The 13,252-nt window shown below is 41.7% G+C and overlaps 1 protein-coding gene across 3 annotated transcripts in view; it reads right to left on the bottom strand.

Moving 5' to 3' along the window:
* LOC140471127 (electroneutral sodium bicarbonate exchanger 1-like) overlaps positions 1–13,252 on the bottom strand; it is a 767,860-nt gene that overhangs the window by 190,849 nt on the left and 563,759 nt on the right. For all 3 annotated transcript variants that reach the window (XM_072567015.1, XM_072567017.1, XM_072567016.1), the window contains exons 6-7: positions 4,757–4,945; positions 660–748 (exon numbers count right to left, since the gene is read on the bottom strand). In XM_072567015.1, coding sequence (XP_072423116.1) covers positions 660–748; positions 4,757–4,945 — 278 coding nt within the window. The remainder of the gene's footprint in view (positions 1–659; positions 749–4,756; positions 4,946–13,252) is intronic.

Genomic DNA, 13,252 nt, shown 5'->3' with positions numbered 1-13,252 from the left:
TTTTAAGTCAGTGACTCACTTTTCCTGACAGGCCCCTGGTTCAAGCTCCCTCTCTTCCTGCTGCTGGCAACTGAAAATCAGAACTGAAATTCTGATGAAGTTAAAACTCACACAACACCAGGTTATAGTCCAACAGGTTTAATTGGAAATACTAGCTTTTGGAGTGCTGCTCCTTCATTAGGTAGCTAATGAACCTTCATCACAGTTACCTGATGAAGGAGCAGTGCTTCGAAAGTTAGTGCTTCCAAATAAACCAGTTGGACGGTCACCTAGTATTGTGTGATTTTTAACTTTGCCCACCCAGTGCAACACTGGCATCTCCACATCATGACCAATTCTGATGATGTTCTAGCTGGCCAACAGTTTCTAGTTTACTCTCTTCCTTCTTGAATAGCTAAGTTATGTTTGCTACCTACTAATCTGCAAGACTTTATCAAAATTCTGGGGAATTCAATGCTTTCCCCAAAAGCTCACCAATATTACAAAGTTGCAAAGGACCCCATACTCGACTGCTCTGTGCCACACGACTGGACCTCCTTAGGAAAAAAACAATCATAGCTTTAGCGTTAGAACTTTGTGCGGCTGGAACATAATGCATCAAAGGATATTTCTGAACTGCAGGCAACGTATAACATGATAAACCAAAGTGATTATTTTACCTTGCCCGACTCAAAATTTACGTTGTCTTGGTTGACTCCATTTTTAGCTTCAAGATGAGTCGGAAGAGATTGTGGGGACAGCATTTGACCTGAGGAGGAAAACAAAAATGAGCAACTTGAAGAGAAAAGAATATTTGGATGTCAAGAGAAATGGAATTGGAATGAATTTTTATTTTGCAAAATCCTAACTCAAAATTATGGCAGAATACTCTGCTTTCTTTTGACAGAGTGCTTCTTGCCACAAATTCAAGCAGGTTTCCTCACCATATTTTACCAAAGTCTTTGTGTTAATTGCCATTTCGAGTCCTCACAGGAAAAGTCACATCTGACTTATGCCTCATCTTACCACGCACCTTTCCCAGAGCAACTCACTACTCATCAGTGATCCTGGAATTGATTAGCATCCCTGGTATCGGTACCATCTTTAAAAGGTCTTTGTGTACCAGACAAGCACTATCAGTCCATAACTGTCTGCACAGTTCCTGATATTTGCCTTGAATGTAGCAGACAAGGGAAAAAGTAGCATCTTGCATTGCAGGCATGGTCCTGGACCTCCTGCTGGACATGGTGGTGTAATGACAAGATGCCCACTTTCCCAGGACCACCAGTGAGACCATGACACCAGACGATGCCAGCCTGGTTTGAGACTGTCATCCAGCTTAAAACAAGTCTCAGCATCTGAAGGAATGCCCATTACTGTATGAAAGAAGTCAATGTGCTTCTTCACTCTGCCAGTGTATGTGCTACCATCTTCTCTCCAATACCTCACACTCACTCTATCTCTGCGACTGTGCCCACCTCCCATCAAGCTCAACCACTCTCAATATTGTCTACAACATTTTCCACACTTAACCCCACCTACGCCAAACTGTGACACCACCAACCCTGCGTGCCTTCTGCACTGTCTACTCATTTGCTCAAGAAACCTCCCCACTTGCATCAACAGTAACAGCTGTGCTACCCCCTTTTATCCTCTGCAATACCTGCCCCTCTCTCTCATTCCAGGAGCAAAAGGGCAGAAAGAGAAATGATGGGTGGTGTGCTGCCCATCATTTGGCTCCTCACCCGTTATGAGGAGAGGATCCAACTCTTGACTGTTCTGAGCAGGGCCGGACTGGTATAGTAGGTGGTGCTTGATTTACTGTGCTGGGATTCCCTGAGCAATTGCTATCCCACTTGAGGGGACCGAGGCCCACTGACAATTGTGGCAAGCTTCCTGGCACTGTGTGTACACTAAACAGCATGGCGAGACCGCAGTAATATGAGCCAGGTATCTCTGGCTGAGGGCGCAATGCACAAAACAGCAAGGCAACGCAAGACAAGGACGCTGCAGCCTTTACGTAGACTCAGAGGAAGGGCTATGACAACAAGTGAAGAGAACTGAGAGGCAGCCTGATCCAGTCCATGTGCCAGGTACATGTCTTTGAGCACAAAATTTCCAGCATCTCAATGATAGAAGGCAGTGCAGCCCAAGGTGAGGTACTAAATTGCAGAAGCATTCTCTTACTGGATCAGAGATGTGCCATAAAAGTTCATAGATGCTGCCACATGCCCAATGCCAATGTCTGAGAATGTGGGGTGTGTGTAGCCTGCTCCCATGGAGCATGCCTGATGTCCAGCATGGAGATCTTCTGGAGCTAGTGGCCAGTTGAACCCACAAAGAATTCACTCTAGTTTCCATGTCAAGCTTTCTCTAAGGTTAGTTTGCTTGGCAAGTTTGGTAAGATCACAACCCATGGTGAGTTGGACTAATAATAAGGCATTTACCAATCAATAATGGTGTCAATTTGGAATTTGCTTCCTGGGTAAAATCTCACCACATTGCTCAAGTAATATGGGGACAATAGGGTGAGAGGATCTCGACACTGAGAGGGATTCCAGCACTCAGCTCACTGTAGCCCACATGCCTCAGAACCTTGTAAAAGTTTGCCTTTAGTCTCTTTTTCAAAAGTTAGTTTATTATGTGAATTATTATTAGTTATGGGGTTGTTTACACAGAGTGTGCCAGAGCTTCTCTAAAATCTCTCCAAGCAGGTTTGCCAAACCAGACTATATTTACTTGTCACCACAAATAATGGTTCCTCAGACTCATTTGCCAATTGTTCATACAGCATATTGAGATTCAAGTAGCAACTGAGGAATCATGGAGCAAATTAACCTACATGCTCTCCCTTAGCACTGTGTATTATTATAACACGCTGTGCCACTGGCTTGCCGTCAGTATCTTCTGGAACATTTCTTTTACATTCCCAGAACTGGACAGTAGTAGGCAAAGGCAGCATCAGTACTGGAAGAGGCCAACTAAGCAACATTACCTAATGTTAGAGAAACACTGATCAAAATCAATCTTTAAACACTTTAACGCCATAACAAAGTACAACTGTTAATTTATATCTGATACTTCACTTGCTCCAGGGGGATTTGGAATGGAGCTAATGTACTCAGGTTTCAGTTTTCAATTAAATATCAGGACACCTGAGCACCTGCTCTCAACATCCAGTATTTAAAATGAGCACTGACAGAAACAATTTTATCAAGTTACTCAGTTCATTTTGATAGCAATTTCATTTGCTTTAAATTTAGAATAACACTGGCTTTGAATTGGAATTCAATACATACAGTAAACAAGCCTGGATTTTGCAGTCAGTGGCAAAGCAGAGGCATATGCCATGAACCACATGAGAAACTACTGCCCTGCGTTTGTTGTAGGCTGCAGCAGGAACTTGATCTCCTATTTGCAGAGTGGATCCATCGGAGAGGTGGCTGGGAAGACTAAGTGGCGTCTTCATTCCTATAAAGCAATATTCCTCTGAAATCAAGACCTGAAATCACACTCCTTGAGGTCTTTTCTAGTTCAATAACAGGTTTCAATCACAGTTCATTTGCAGTCTTTTGGTAAACACACTCACAACATACCTCAGCTCTTCTCCAACATCAGGAGGACTGAGGAGCCTAGGTAGAGAAGAGCTACAAGAGTTCACACTCTTAGCAACCTTCAACAAATCAACGTAAATGCTGGGGGATAAAGACAGGGTAACCAAGTTTTCACACTGACAGCTCCTGGCAGCCCATCAGCCTGGGTTCCCTGGAGTTCATTCAGGCACATTGCAACTTTTTGGGTGGTGGGGGATGGGGGGGGAATTCAAGCATAAGTGGACTCCCTGGATGCTGTTTGCTGTTATAGCCCTCAGTAGCAACAAGCCTCTCAGTGTTCACAACTATTGGAACCGTTAAATCCAATCCTTTATTTTTATGTCTAGGTTGAGCCAGAGCTTCACACTACAGGTAAAATATGAAAATAACAAAAACTAGTGATACAGCTTTAAATTAAAAGTGGGAATGTCATTTACACTTGTCACCCATACATTTGTGCTTCTTACCCACTTGAAAGAGTTTCAATTTTGAAAAGTATTCATTTGTCATATTGGAGAGCCTGTCTCAAGTTATCCTACTGTCAACTAGACTCCAGAACAGGAGGGATATCCAGCATATAGGACCCTTTTCTTGAATCACTCACTTCACATCCACACATAAGCTTAATTGTCAGCAAGACTAATCTCACTGTAGATGTAAATCAGAGACCCAGCCAGGCTAAGTGCTTGCTATAGCACGCCAGTAATGTGTTTTCCAGTAAACGTTGTAACTTTGAAATGTTTTAAAATTTATTTCTGCACTTATTGTTCTTTGTCTCCATTTGTTGCTATGGTTATCACTTAGGTTTGAATGTTAAGTTTTTTTTCCCTAAACAGCCTAAATTTGGCATGTCTATGGTCCATTCAGAACATTAGGGAAAAAAAAACACTTCGATTTTAGGCCATTTGAACCAAGCGAAGACCTTTTTCAAACGATCCAAACTCAGCATGTGTACAGACCTGATTGAGTCTGTTTTCGAAAAGACCTTCAGTTTTTACGTCTTTTCAGTTTTTGGACATGTAGATAAAAGATATCTGACCAGTATACCCTAACTCAATATTTCTTCTTTGCACTCAGCCATACCGCTTCATATATGATCATCCAGTTGTCCCCAAACCGAGTAACAGTGAAATACTGAAGGAGAGTTTTTGTTTTTGACTTCGAGTCAGAGTCTGCGTTCTTACCTGCCTTGTCCATGGAATAAGGTTCAGATTGCTTTTTCCCAACCTCAGCAAAGGACCTAACAATTGGAATGAGATTATTCCTTTTTCTCTCAATCTGATGGTGATGTCTTTTCAGAAGAGCTTCACGCACTTTCACACGAATGTTTTCATCCAGTTCCATGGAAGACTCCTGATGATCAAGGATCATATCTAAAACACAGCAATGAAAGAAAATCATAAGAACCATTATCACAGGAGCAAAGCCTTTGCAGCAGTCATGGCTGGTCAAATCATCCTTTAATCTCATTTGTTCTTTGAAACCTTCTATCAGTGATTTTGCACTTGAGTCAATAGAAGAAAAACATTCTAAATACAATACATAAAACTGCAAATGCCAGATTGGGCATTTGATTGCAGAATGTTCAGCACAGTTTGTGACTCCTCAGATACCGAAGCAGTCCATGTCCAAATAGAGTCAAAACATGTAAAGCACAGAAACAGACCATTTCATCCGACCTGTCCATGTTGACCAGATATCCCAAATTAATCTAGACCCACTTGCCAGCATTTGACCCATATCTCTCTAAATCCTTCCTATTCATGGGCCCATCCAATTGTTTTTTAAATGTTGAAATTGTACCAGCTTCCGCCACTTCTTCCGAGTGAAAACGTTGCCCCATAAGATCCCTTTTATGTCCCTTGCACCTGAAACCTCTAGTTTTGGACTCTCCCACTCCAGGAAAAAGACTTTGTCTCTTTATCCTATCCATGCCCCTCATGATTTTATAAACCTCTATAAGGTCACCCCTCAGCCTCCGACGCTCCAGGGAAAACAGCCCCAGCCTGTTCAGTCTCTCCCTATAGCTCTAATCCTCCAACCCTGGCAACTTTCTTGTAAATCTTTTCTGAACCCTTTCAAGTTTCACAACATTCTTTCGATAGGAGGGAGACCAGAATTGAACTCAGAATGTCAAAAGTGGCCTAACCAATGTCCTGTATAGCCGCAACATAACCTCCCAACTCCTACACTGACCAATAGTGACAAGTATACCAAACGCCTTCTTCACTATCCTGTCTACCTGCAACTCCAATTTCAAGGAACTATGAACCTGCACTCCAAGGTCTCTTTGTTCAGCAACACTCCCTAGGACCTTACCATTAAGTGTATAAGTCCTGGGGGATCCAAGATGGCGGCGACCCAGCAAATTTGAGTCTATAGTGCTCCTCCCAAGACTTGGGCAAAGTGGGCCACCCACCCCCACCACACTCACCAAATCATTTAAAATAGCTGTTTAATTTAATTAGTTGCTTAGTATTAAATTTAAACAATCTAATCTTTAGTAAAAATGACTAAAGGGAAGGGAGCCCGCAGCTCTCAGCAAGCAGGGTAGCAGAGGCGTCCGCAGCCGCACCGGGGGATCTACCTGCGGTGGTGAGCCTTGTGGAAATCATCTCTAAACTGGATACGAAGATCGACGCTTTTATTGAAGAATCCCGAAGCCGATGGGGCTCACTCTCGGCAGCGCAGCAAAAGCACGACTGAGACATTAAAGAAATCGAGCGCCGAGTCAGAGGGGCGGAGATAAAGGCCGCGACCTCCGAACCTACAGTGCAATCGGCTGTGGATCGGGTCTGGACTCTCGAACAGCGAGTCTGGACCTTAGAGAATCACATTAATGACCTCGATAATCGAGGTCGTCGAAAAAAATATTCGTTTGCTGGGCCTTCCCGAACGGGAAGAGGAAGGCCAGCTTACAGCGTTTCTTGAGCAGTGGCTGCCACAGCTTTTAAATCTGGAGGCTGGATCAGGCCAGGTAAGGGTAGAATGGGCCTACCGGGTCGCAATACGCGGGCCCGGCTCAAACCAGCACCCCCGCCCGGGCCTGTTCCGGTTGCAGAGCTATCAGGAGAGGCAGATACTCCTGGAAGCCTCTAGAAATCTTGGAAAAGATCCCCAAGCCATGATCTATAAAGGATCCAAAATCATGTTATTCCAGGACTTTTCCCCAGCTCTAGTCCGAAAGAGGAAGGCATTCGATGAGGCGAAGAAGTGTTTCAGAGACTTAATATTCAGTACTCCTTACACTGCCCAGCAACGCTACTCTTTAACCATGAAGGATCCGTGTATAACTTCGGATCGCCGGAAAAGGCTAAGGAATTTTTGGACTCTCTTAGATAAATTGTAAGAGATAACGGATGTTGGTTTGCATTCCCCCCACTCCGGTTTATATCCCCCCCTTTTTCTTTTTTCTTACCTAAGTGTTTAATATTATCTTGAGGGGTGGGGAGAGAGATTTATTTATTTGTTCTCTATTTAACGATTTTCTCCCCTCCTTGGGTTTTTTTTATTATTCTATGTATATGTGTGTATGTATAGATATGTATATATATATATGTATGTATGTATGCGTGTGTATATAAAGCCGGGGGGTTTAGTTAATGTTGGTGGGGGGAGGTGGTTACCTTATTCTATTTTACCTCTGTGTCTAGGAGCGGGGTTGTTTTCCCTTGTTATTTTGTATTATTATATTTAATTATTATTTGTTGAGGTTGTAATTTTATAGTTATATATGTTTATACATGGTATTAACATTACCAAATATATCCAGGTGTTGGTGTGGATGGGGGTGGGGTGGGGGTAGGGTGGTCACTGTTAACTCTAGCTCTGTAGTATATTTGAATTTTCCTCATCTTATTGAGGAGCGCCTGGGTCAAGGGTGGGGCATTGGTTGGGAGAGGATACGATGGACCTTTGGAAAGGAAGAGATACCCCCTGGGAACAAGGGGGAAAATCTCCATTTAAATAAGTTTTATATTTTTTTTATTTAGAAATAGTTTTTTATTACACTGTTGTGAGTGTATTAGAGAGCCTTTATTTTTGTGAATTTTATATGCTCGGGATGTTCTGGATAGGGTTTCCTCTCCCGAGGGGTCTCGGATCTGCCCGGACGATTATGGTTGATCAGTCGGTTAAGTGGTGCACCTGGAATGTCAAGGGGAGTAATTCGCCAGTCAAAAGGAAGAAAATATTATCAAATCTCAAGAAAGAAAGGGTTAATAGAGCTCTCCTACAGGAGACACACTTGTTGGATAAAGAACACTTGAAATTATGACAGGGTGGATTTGATCAGGCCTTTTTTCCTTCTTTTAGCTCAAAAAATAGGGGAGTTATTATTCTTATTTGGAAGAATTTCCCTTTCAAAATCCTAAATCAGATAAAAGACGAATCTGGATGATATATTCTGATTAAAGCCCTTATAAATGGAGAGGAATATGGGATTTTAAATTTGTACTGCCCCCCAGCACACCCCTTTAAATTTATAATGGAAGCCTTCTCAAAATTGATGGCTCTTGGTGCCCGTCATACAATTATAGGGGGAGACTTTAATTGTATTATGGATCCGGAAATAGATAGGATTCCCAAGAGTACTGCAGGACTATCTCCCAGATCTAGACAATTGGTGGATCTGAACAAAGAGTTAGGATTAGTAGATGTATGGAGATGTCTTCATCCACAGGGCAGAGATTTTTCTTTTTACTCCAATCCACATAAATGTCATACCAGAACTGATATGTTTTTTGCTCCCTCGATTTTTTAAAAATTCCATATCATCCTGTAAAATTAGTAGTATAGCAATTTTCGACCACGCTGCTATATATATGGAAATCAAGGCGAGGAACAATGGGACATCCCCTTGGCATTGGCGTATGGACCCCTTCCAAATGAAAGATAGTAAATTTGTAAAGTACTTGTCTCAAGAATTTAAAACTTTCTTAGAAATTAATTTAGGTATGGCTAGCAACCCATCAATGATGTGGGAGACCATCAAAGCTTACATGTGAGGTTTGATCATCTCATACTCAGCGACCCAGAAAAAATTAAAGGGAGAACAACAGTGTCTGCTCGAAGCTCGCTTAAAAGCAGCTGAAACAGCATACGCTGATAGACCTTCTATTATCAAATTGCAAAGGATTACGGCCCTTAGGACAGCTCTAAACACCAGGCTTACCCAAACGGCTAAGGGGGAAATATTATTTGCAAAACAAAGGTTATATGAATTTGGCGACAAACCGGGTAGATACTTAGCATTTCTTGCAAAGCAAAAAAAGGCCCCTCAAACTATCACGTCTGTCAAGGAAAGTACGGGTATTTTGACTTATGATCATAAAAGGATTAACGCAATCTTTAGAAATTTTTATTCTGATTTATATAAATCATAGGATTGTAAAGACATGACTAGGAGGATGCAATCATTTTTTAAAGATTTGACCTTTCCGGGCCTAACTCTGGAACAGGTATCGGTCTTAAATGCTCCCCTAACAGTCCAAGAAATACTAGACGCAATCAGGCAACTTCAGAGCAGTAAGGCACCTGGCCCAGATGGTTTTCAAGCTGAATTCTATAAAGAATTTACAGGAATATTGGCTGGTCCACTTATGGACATGTATAACTATGCATATAGTCAAGGCTGTCTCCCGCCTTCGCTGAAAGAGGCAAATATCTCTCTTATCCTTAAAAAAGGAAAGGACCCAGAAGATTGTGCATCATACAGACCAATATCCTTGCTAAATGTAGATTTTAAAATCCTTTCTAAACGTTAGCATTGAGACTAGAAAAGGTACTGCCACATATCATAAAGGAGGATCAGACGGGGTTTATTAAGGGCCGTAGATCATCCAATAATATTAGAAGGGTTTTGAATATGATTCAAGCCTGCCATCAGGGAAAGATACCAGGAGTAGTCGTCTCATTAGATGCAGAAAAGGCATTCGATAGGGTTGAATGGTCATATTTGTTTTACACATTGGAAAGGTTTAGCGTTGGAACGGTGTTTACCAAATGGGTCTTAACATTGTATAGTGATCCCAAAGCAGTTGTGGTTACCAATGGGTTAGGTTCGGATAGCTTCAGTGTGGGTAGGGGCTGCCGTCAGGGATGTCTTCTCTCGCCATTGTTATTTACGCTAATAATTGAACCACTAGCAGAAGCTGTACGGACTGATCCTAATATAACGGCCCCAAGGATTGGTACAGGTAAACATAAAATTACCCTTTATGCCGATGATGTTCTTCTATTCCTCAGTAATCCTCTGATGTCCGTACCTCGCTTAATCCAAGTTATTAATACATTTAGCACATTCTCAGGCTATAAAATTAATTTCTCAAAATCGGAAGCTATGCCAATGGGTGGCCTTGCTATGATACTCCACTTAGTGGACGGATCACACTTTCCCTTTCGTTGGTCCCTGGAGGGTTTCTTATATTTAGGCATTTTTAAATACCCCAGTATTTGGTCAGTTATACAAGGCTAACTTTGTGCATTTACTGGAAAGGATAAGGCAGGACCTCCAGCGATGGGGAGACCTTCCAATTTCCTGGCTGGGTAGAATAGCACTAATTAAAATGAATGTCCTGCCCCGTCTCCTATACCCTATGAGAACGCTTCCGGTGATGCTGCCGAGGCTGGCACTACGTAAATTATATGGCTGGCTGGGTTCCTTTATCTGGAATCATAGATGGCCCCTCATTAAGCTGAAGAAGCTATAGCTTCCATAGGCAAGGGGAGGATTGGACTTCCCAGATTTTAGGAAATATCAGTTAAGTTCCCTGTTAGGTTACATAGCCGATTGGGTCTTGTCTGACCCGCAATCAATCTGGCTGGACACCGAGGCTTCTCAAGAAAATGCCCACTTATTAACCTTTTATTTTCAGACAAGAAGAAAATCATTACAGAGCACTGTAAAAACCCTATAATACTAAACACAATTAAAGCTTGGAATATAATGCGGCAAAATGAGGGCAACTCACATAAAACATCCCCCTATGCGCCAATAGTGGGTGCATGGGGATTCCAACCAGGGTTTACAGATGCCACTTTTAAACTCTGGAGATCCAGGGGTATCTCATGTCTAAGGGACCTATTTAAAGAGGGGGTCCTGATGTCTTTTGAACAGCTGCGTCAGAAATTCGGATTACCTAATGGAGACCTCTTTCGATATTTCCAAATTTGAGATTATATACAGAAGAAGACTACGTTATTAGATAGAGAATGTAGAGTCCTACGACCAATGGGGGTATCCTCCATCAGTACTATCTATCATTTACTACGTGATGAAGTATCGGGAGATATGGACAATCTGCTTAAAATATGGGATCAGGAATTGGGACTGGAAATCTCTATCGAAACGTGAAATGACATTTGGGAAAACGCCAGAAGAATCATCATCTGCAACAGAACGCAGGCTATCCAGCTGAAGATACTTCATAGGGCCCATATAGCACCGGATCAATTGGCAAAATTTAAGGTAAGAGCATCTCCAATGTGTCCCAAATGCAAAATAGAGGTGGGCACTCTCGTACATTGCCTATGGACCTGTCACAAGATCCGTAGATACTGGACTAAATTAGTAAGTACCCTGACAGAAATTTTAGGAACGGAAATTAAAGTGGACCCTGTATCTCTCCTTTTGGGCCTTTCGAACTTACCCTCCCTGGATATGCACGGGAAGAGATTATTTTCTATTCTCTCTTTCTGTGCAAGGAAAAATATTTTGGTAAACTGGATGGCTGAGGGCCCCCCTGGACTTTCAAATTGGCACAGATTAATTATGGAATGTATTCCCCTTGACTTCCTTACAAATACACTGAAAGACCAAATTATTTTATAAAATATGGCAGCCCTTCTTGAATTATATAAATACAATTATTTCGGCTATCCTAACAAGAGTTTTTATTTAATTGAGTTACGAACCTGGCTGGTCCGGGGCCCTTTGGGAGAGGAATCCCGCACGAATATGGGTTTTGTTACATTTGATGTTAACACATTCTGAGCATGCATCTCACGACCCAATTTCTACGTTATCCGCTGTTTTTTTGTTTTTTGTTTCTCTTTCTCTTATTTGAATAATGTAAGAGACTTAAATATACACTCTGGTTAGTTGTAGGTTAGATTAGTAGTTAGTTGAGTTTTGTTTTATTTCTTTCTCGGTATTTTTCTTTTGTTAAATTTTGGTTATTATATATTTAAGATTTAATTGTATATCAATGTTTGTACTTGAGAGTTTTGTTTATTTTTGTAAACTTGTAAAATGTTAAATTTCTAATAAAAATATCTATTAACAAAAGTGTATAAGTCCTGCTCTCATATGCCTTTCCAAAATGCAGCACCTCCCATTTATCTAAATTAAACTCCATCTGCCACTCCTCAGCCCATTGGGGCCCATCTGATCAAGGTCCAGTTGTATTCAGAAGTAACCTTCTTTGCTGTCCACTATACCTCCAATTTTGTTGTCATCTGCAAACTTACTACCCATACCTCCCATGTTCACATACGAATCATTTATATAAATGAGAAAAAGCAACGGACCCAGCACTGATCCTCCAGGCATGGTCTGACAAGTGGCAAGGAACATTCACACCACACAAATGGTCAGTAATGACCATCTCCAATAAGAGACAATCTAACACTGCCCCATGACATTTAACAGCATTACCATCACTGAATCCCCCGCTATCAACATCCTGGGGGGTTACCATTGACCAGAAACTCAACTGGACTCACCATATAAACACAGTGGCTATAAGAGCAGGTCAGAGACGAGGAATACAGCAGCAAATAACTCATCTCCTGATTCCCAAAGCTTTTCCATCATCTCCAAGGCACAAGTCAGGGGTGTGATAGAATACTCTCTACCTGCTGGATGGGAGAAGCTCAAACAACACTCAAAAAGCTCAGCACCATCCAGGACAAGGGCACCACATCCACAAATATTCACTCCCACCTTCATTGATGCTCAGTAGCAGCAGTGTACTACGTACAAGATGCACTGCAGAAATTCATCAAGGCTCCTTAGACAGCACCTTCTACATCAATGACTACTACCATCTAGAAGGACAAGGGTAGCGGATACATCGCAACACAAGCACCTTCAAGTGTCCTTCCAAGCCACACACCATCCTAATTTGGAAATATGTCACTGCTCCTTCTTGTCGCTGGATCAAAATCCTGGAACTTCTTCTGTAATTGCATTATGGGTCTACCAACAGCACATGGACTGCTGTGGTTTAAAAAGGCAGCTCACCACCACCTCTCAAGGGCAACTTGGGATGGGCACCAAATGCTGGACCAGTCAGCGATGCCCACATCCCATTATAAAGTCACAATTCATTTGTTTCAAGGGTATGACTCTTCATTTTAGAAAGGTAGATAAACGGAAACATCTGCTTTAGAAACAGATAAAAACAACCCTGCACTAGGTTAAATTCAAATGAAGTAAAAATTGTGTTCATTTAATAAAGTCAGAATGAGAAGTGAGAAGACTTAAACAATGAATATCTCATCTGAAATTTTGATAGTGTTTGAAGGTCTGCAGCTATTTTAACTGTATCTATGGAAATCATAATATCTAAATTATTTATGTAGTTCCCAGGTTAAGAGGAGTTTGTTACAGAATCATGGAGTATAGAGAGAAGGCTATTAATTCTATTAGCTTTATATATTATGCAATAGCAACCCAG

This window comes from Chiloscyllium punctatum, chromosome X (assembly GCF_047496795.1).
Source record: "Chiloscyllium punctatum isolate Juve2018m chromosome X, sChiPun1.3, whole genome shotgun sequence".
NCBI lineage: Eukaryota > Metazoa > Chordata > Chondrichthyes > Orectolobiformes > Hemiscylliidae > Chiloscyllium > Chiloscyllium punctatum.
The sequence above is the reverse complement of the archived record's forward strand: the minus strand, read 5'-3'. Positions and strand labels throughout refer to the sequence as shown.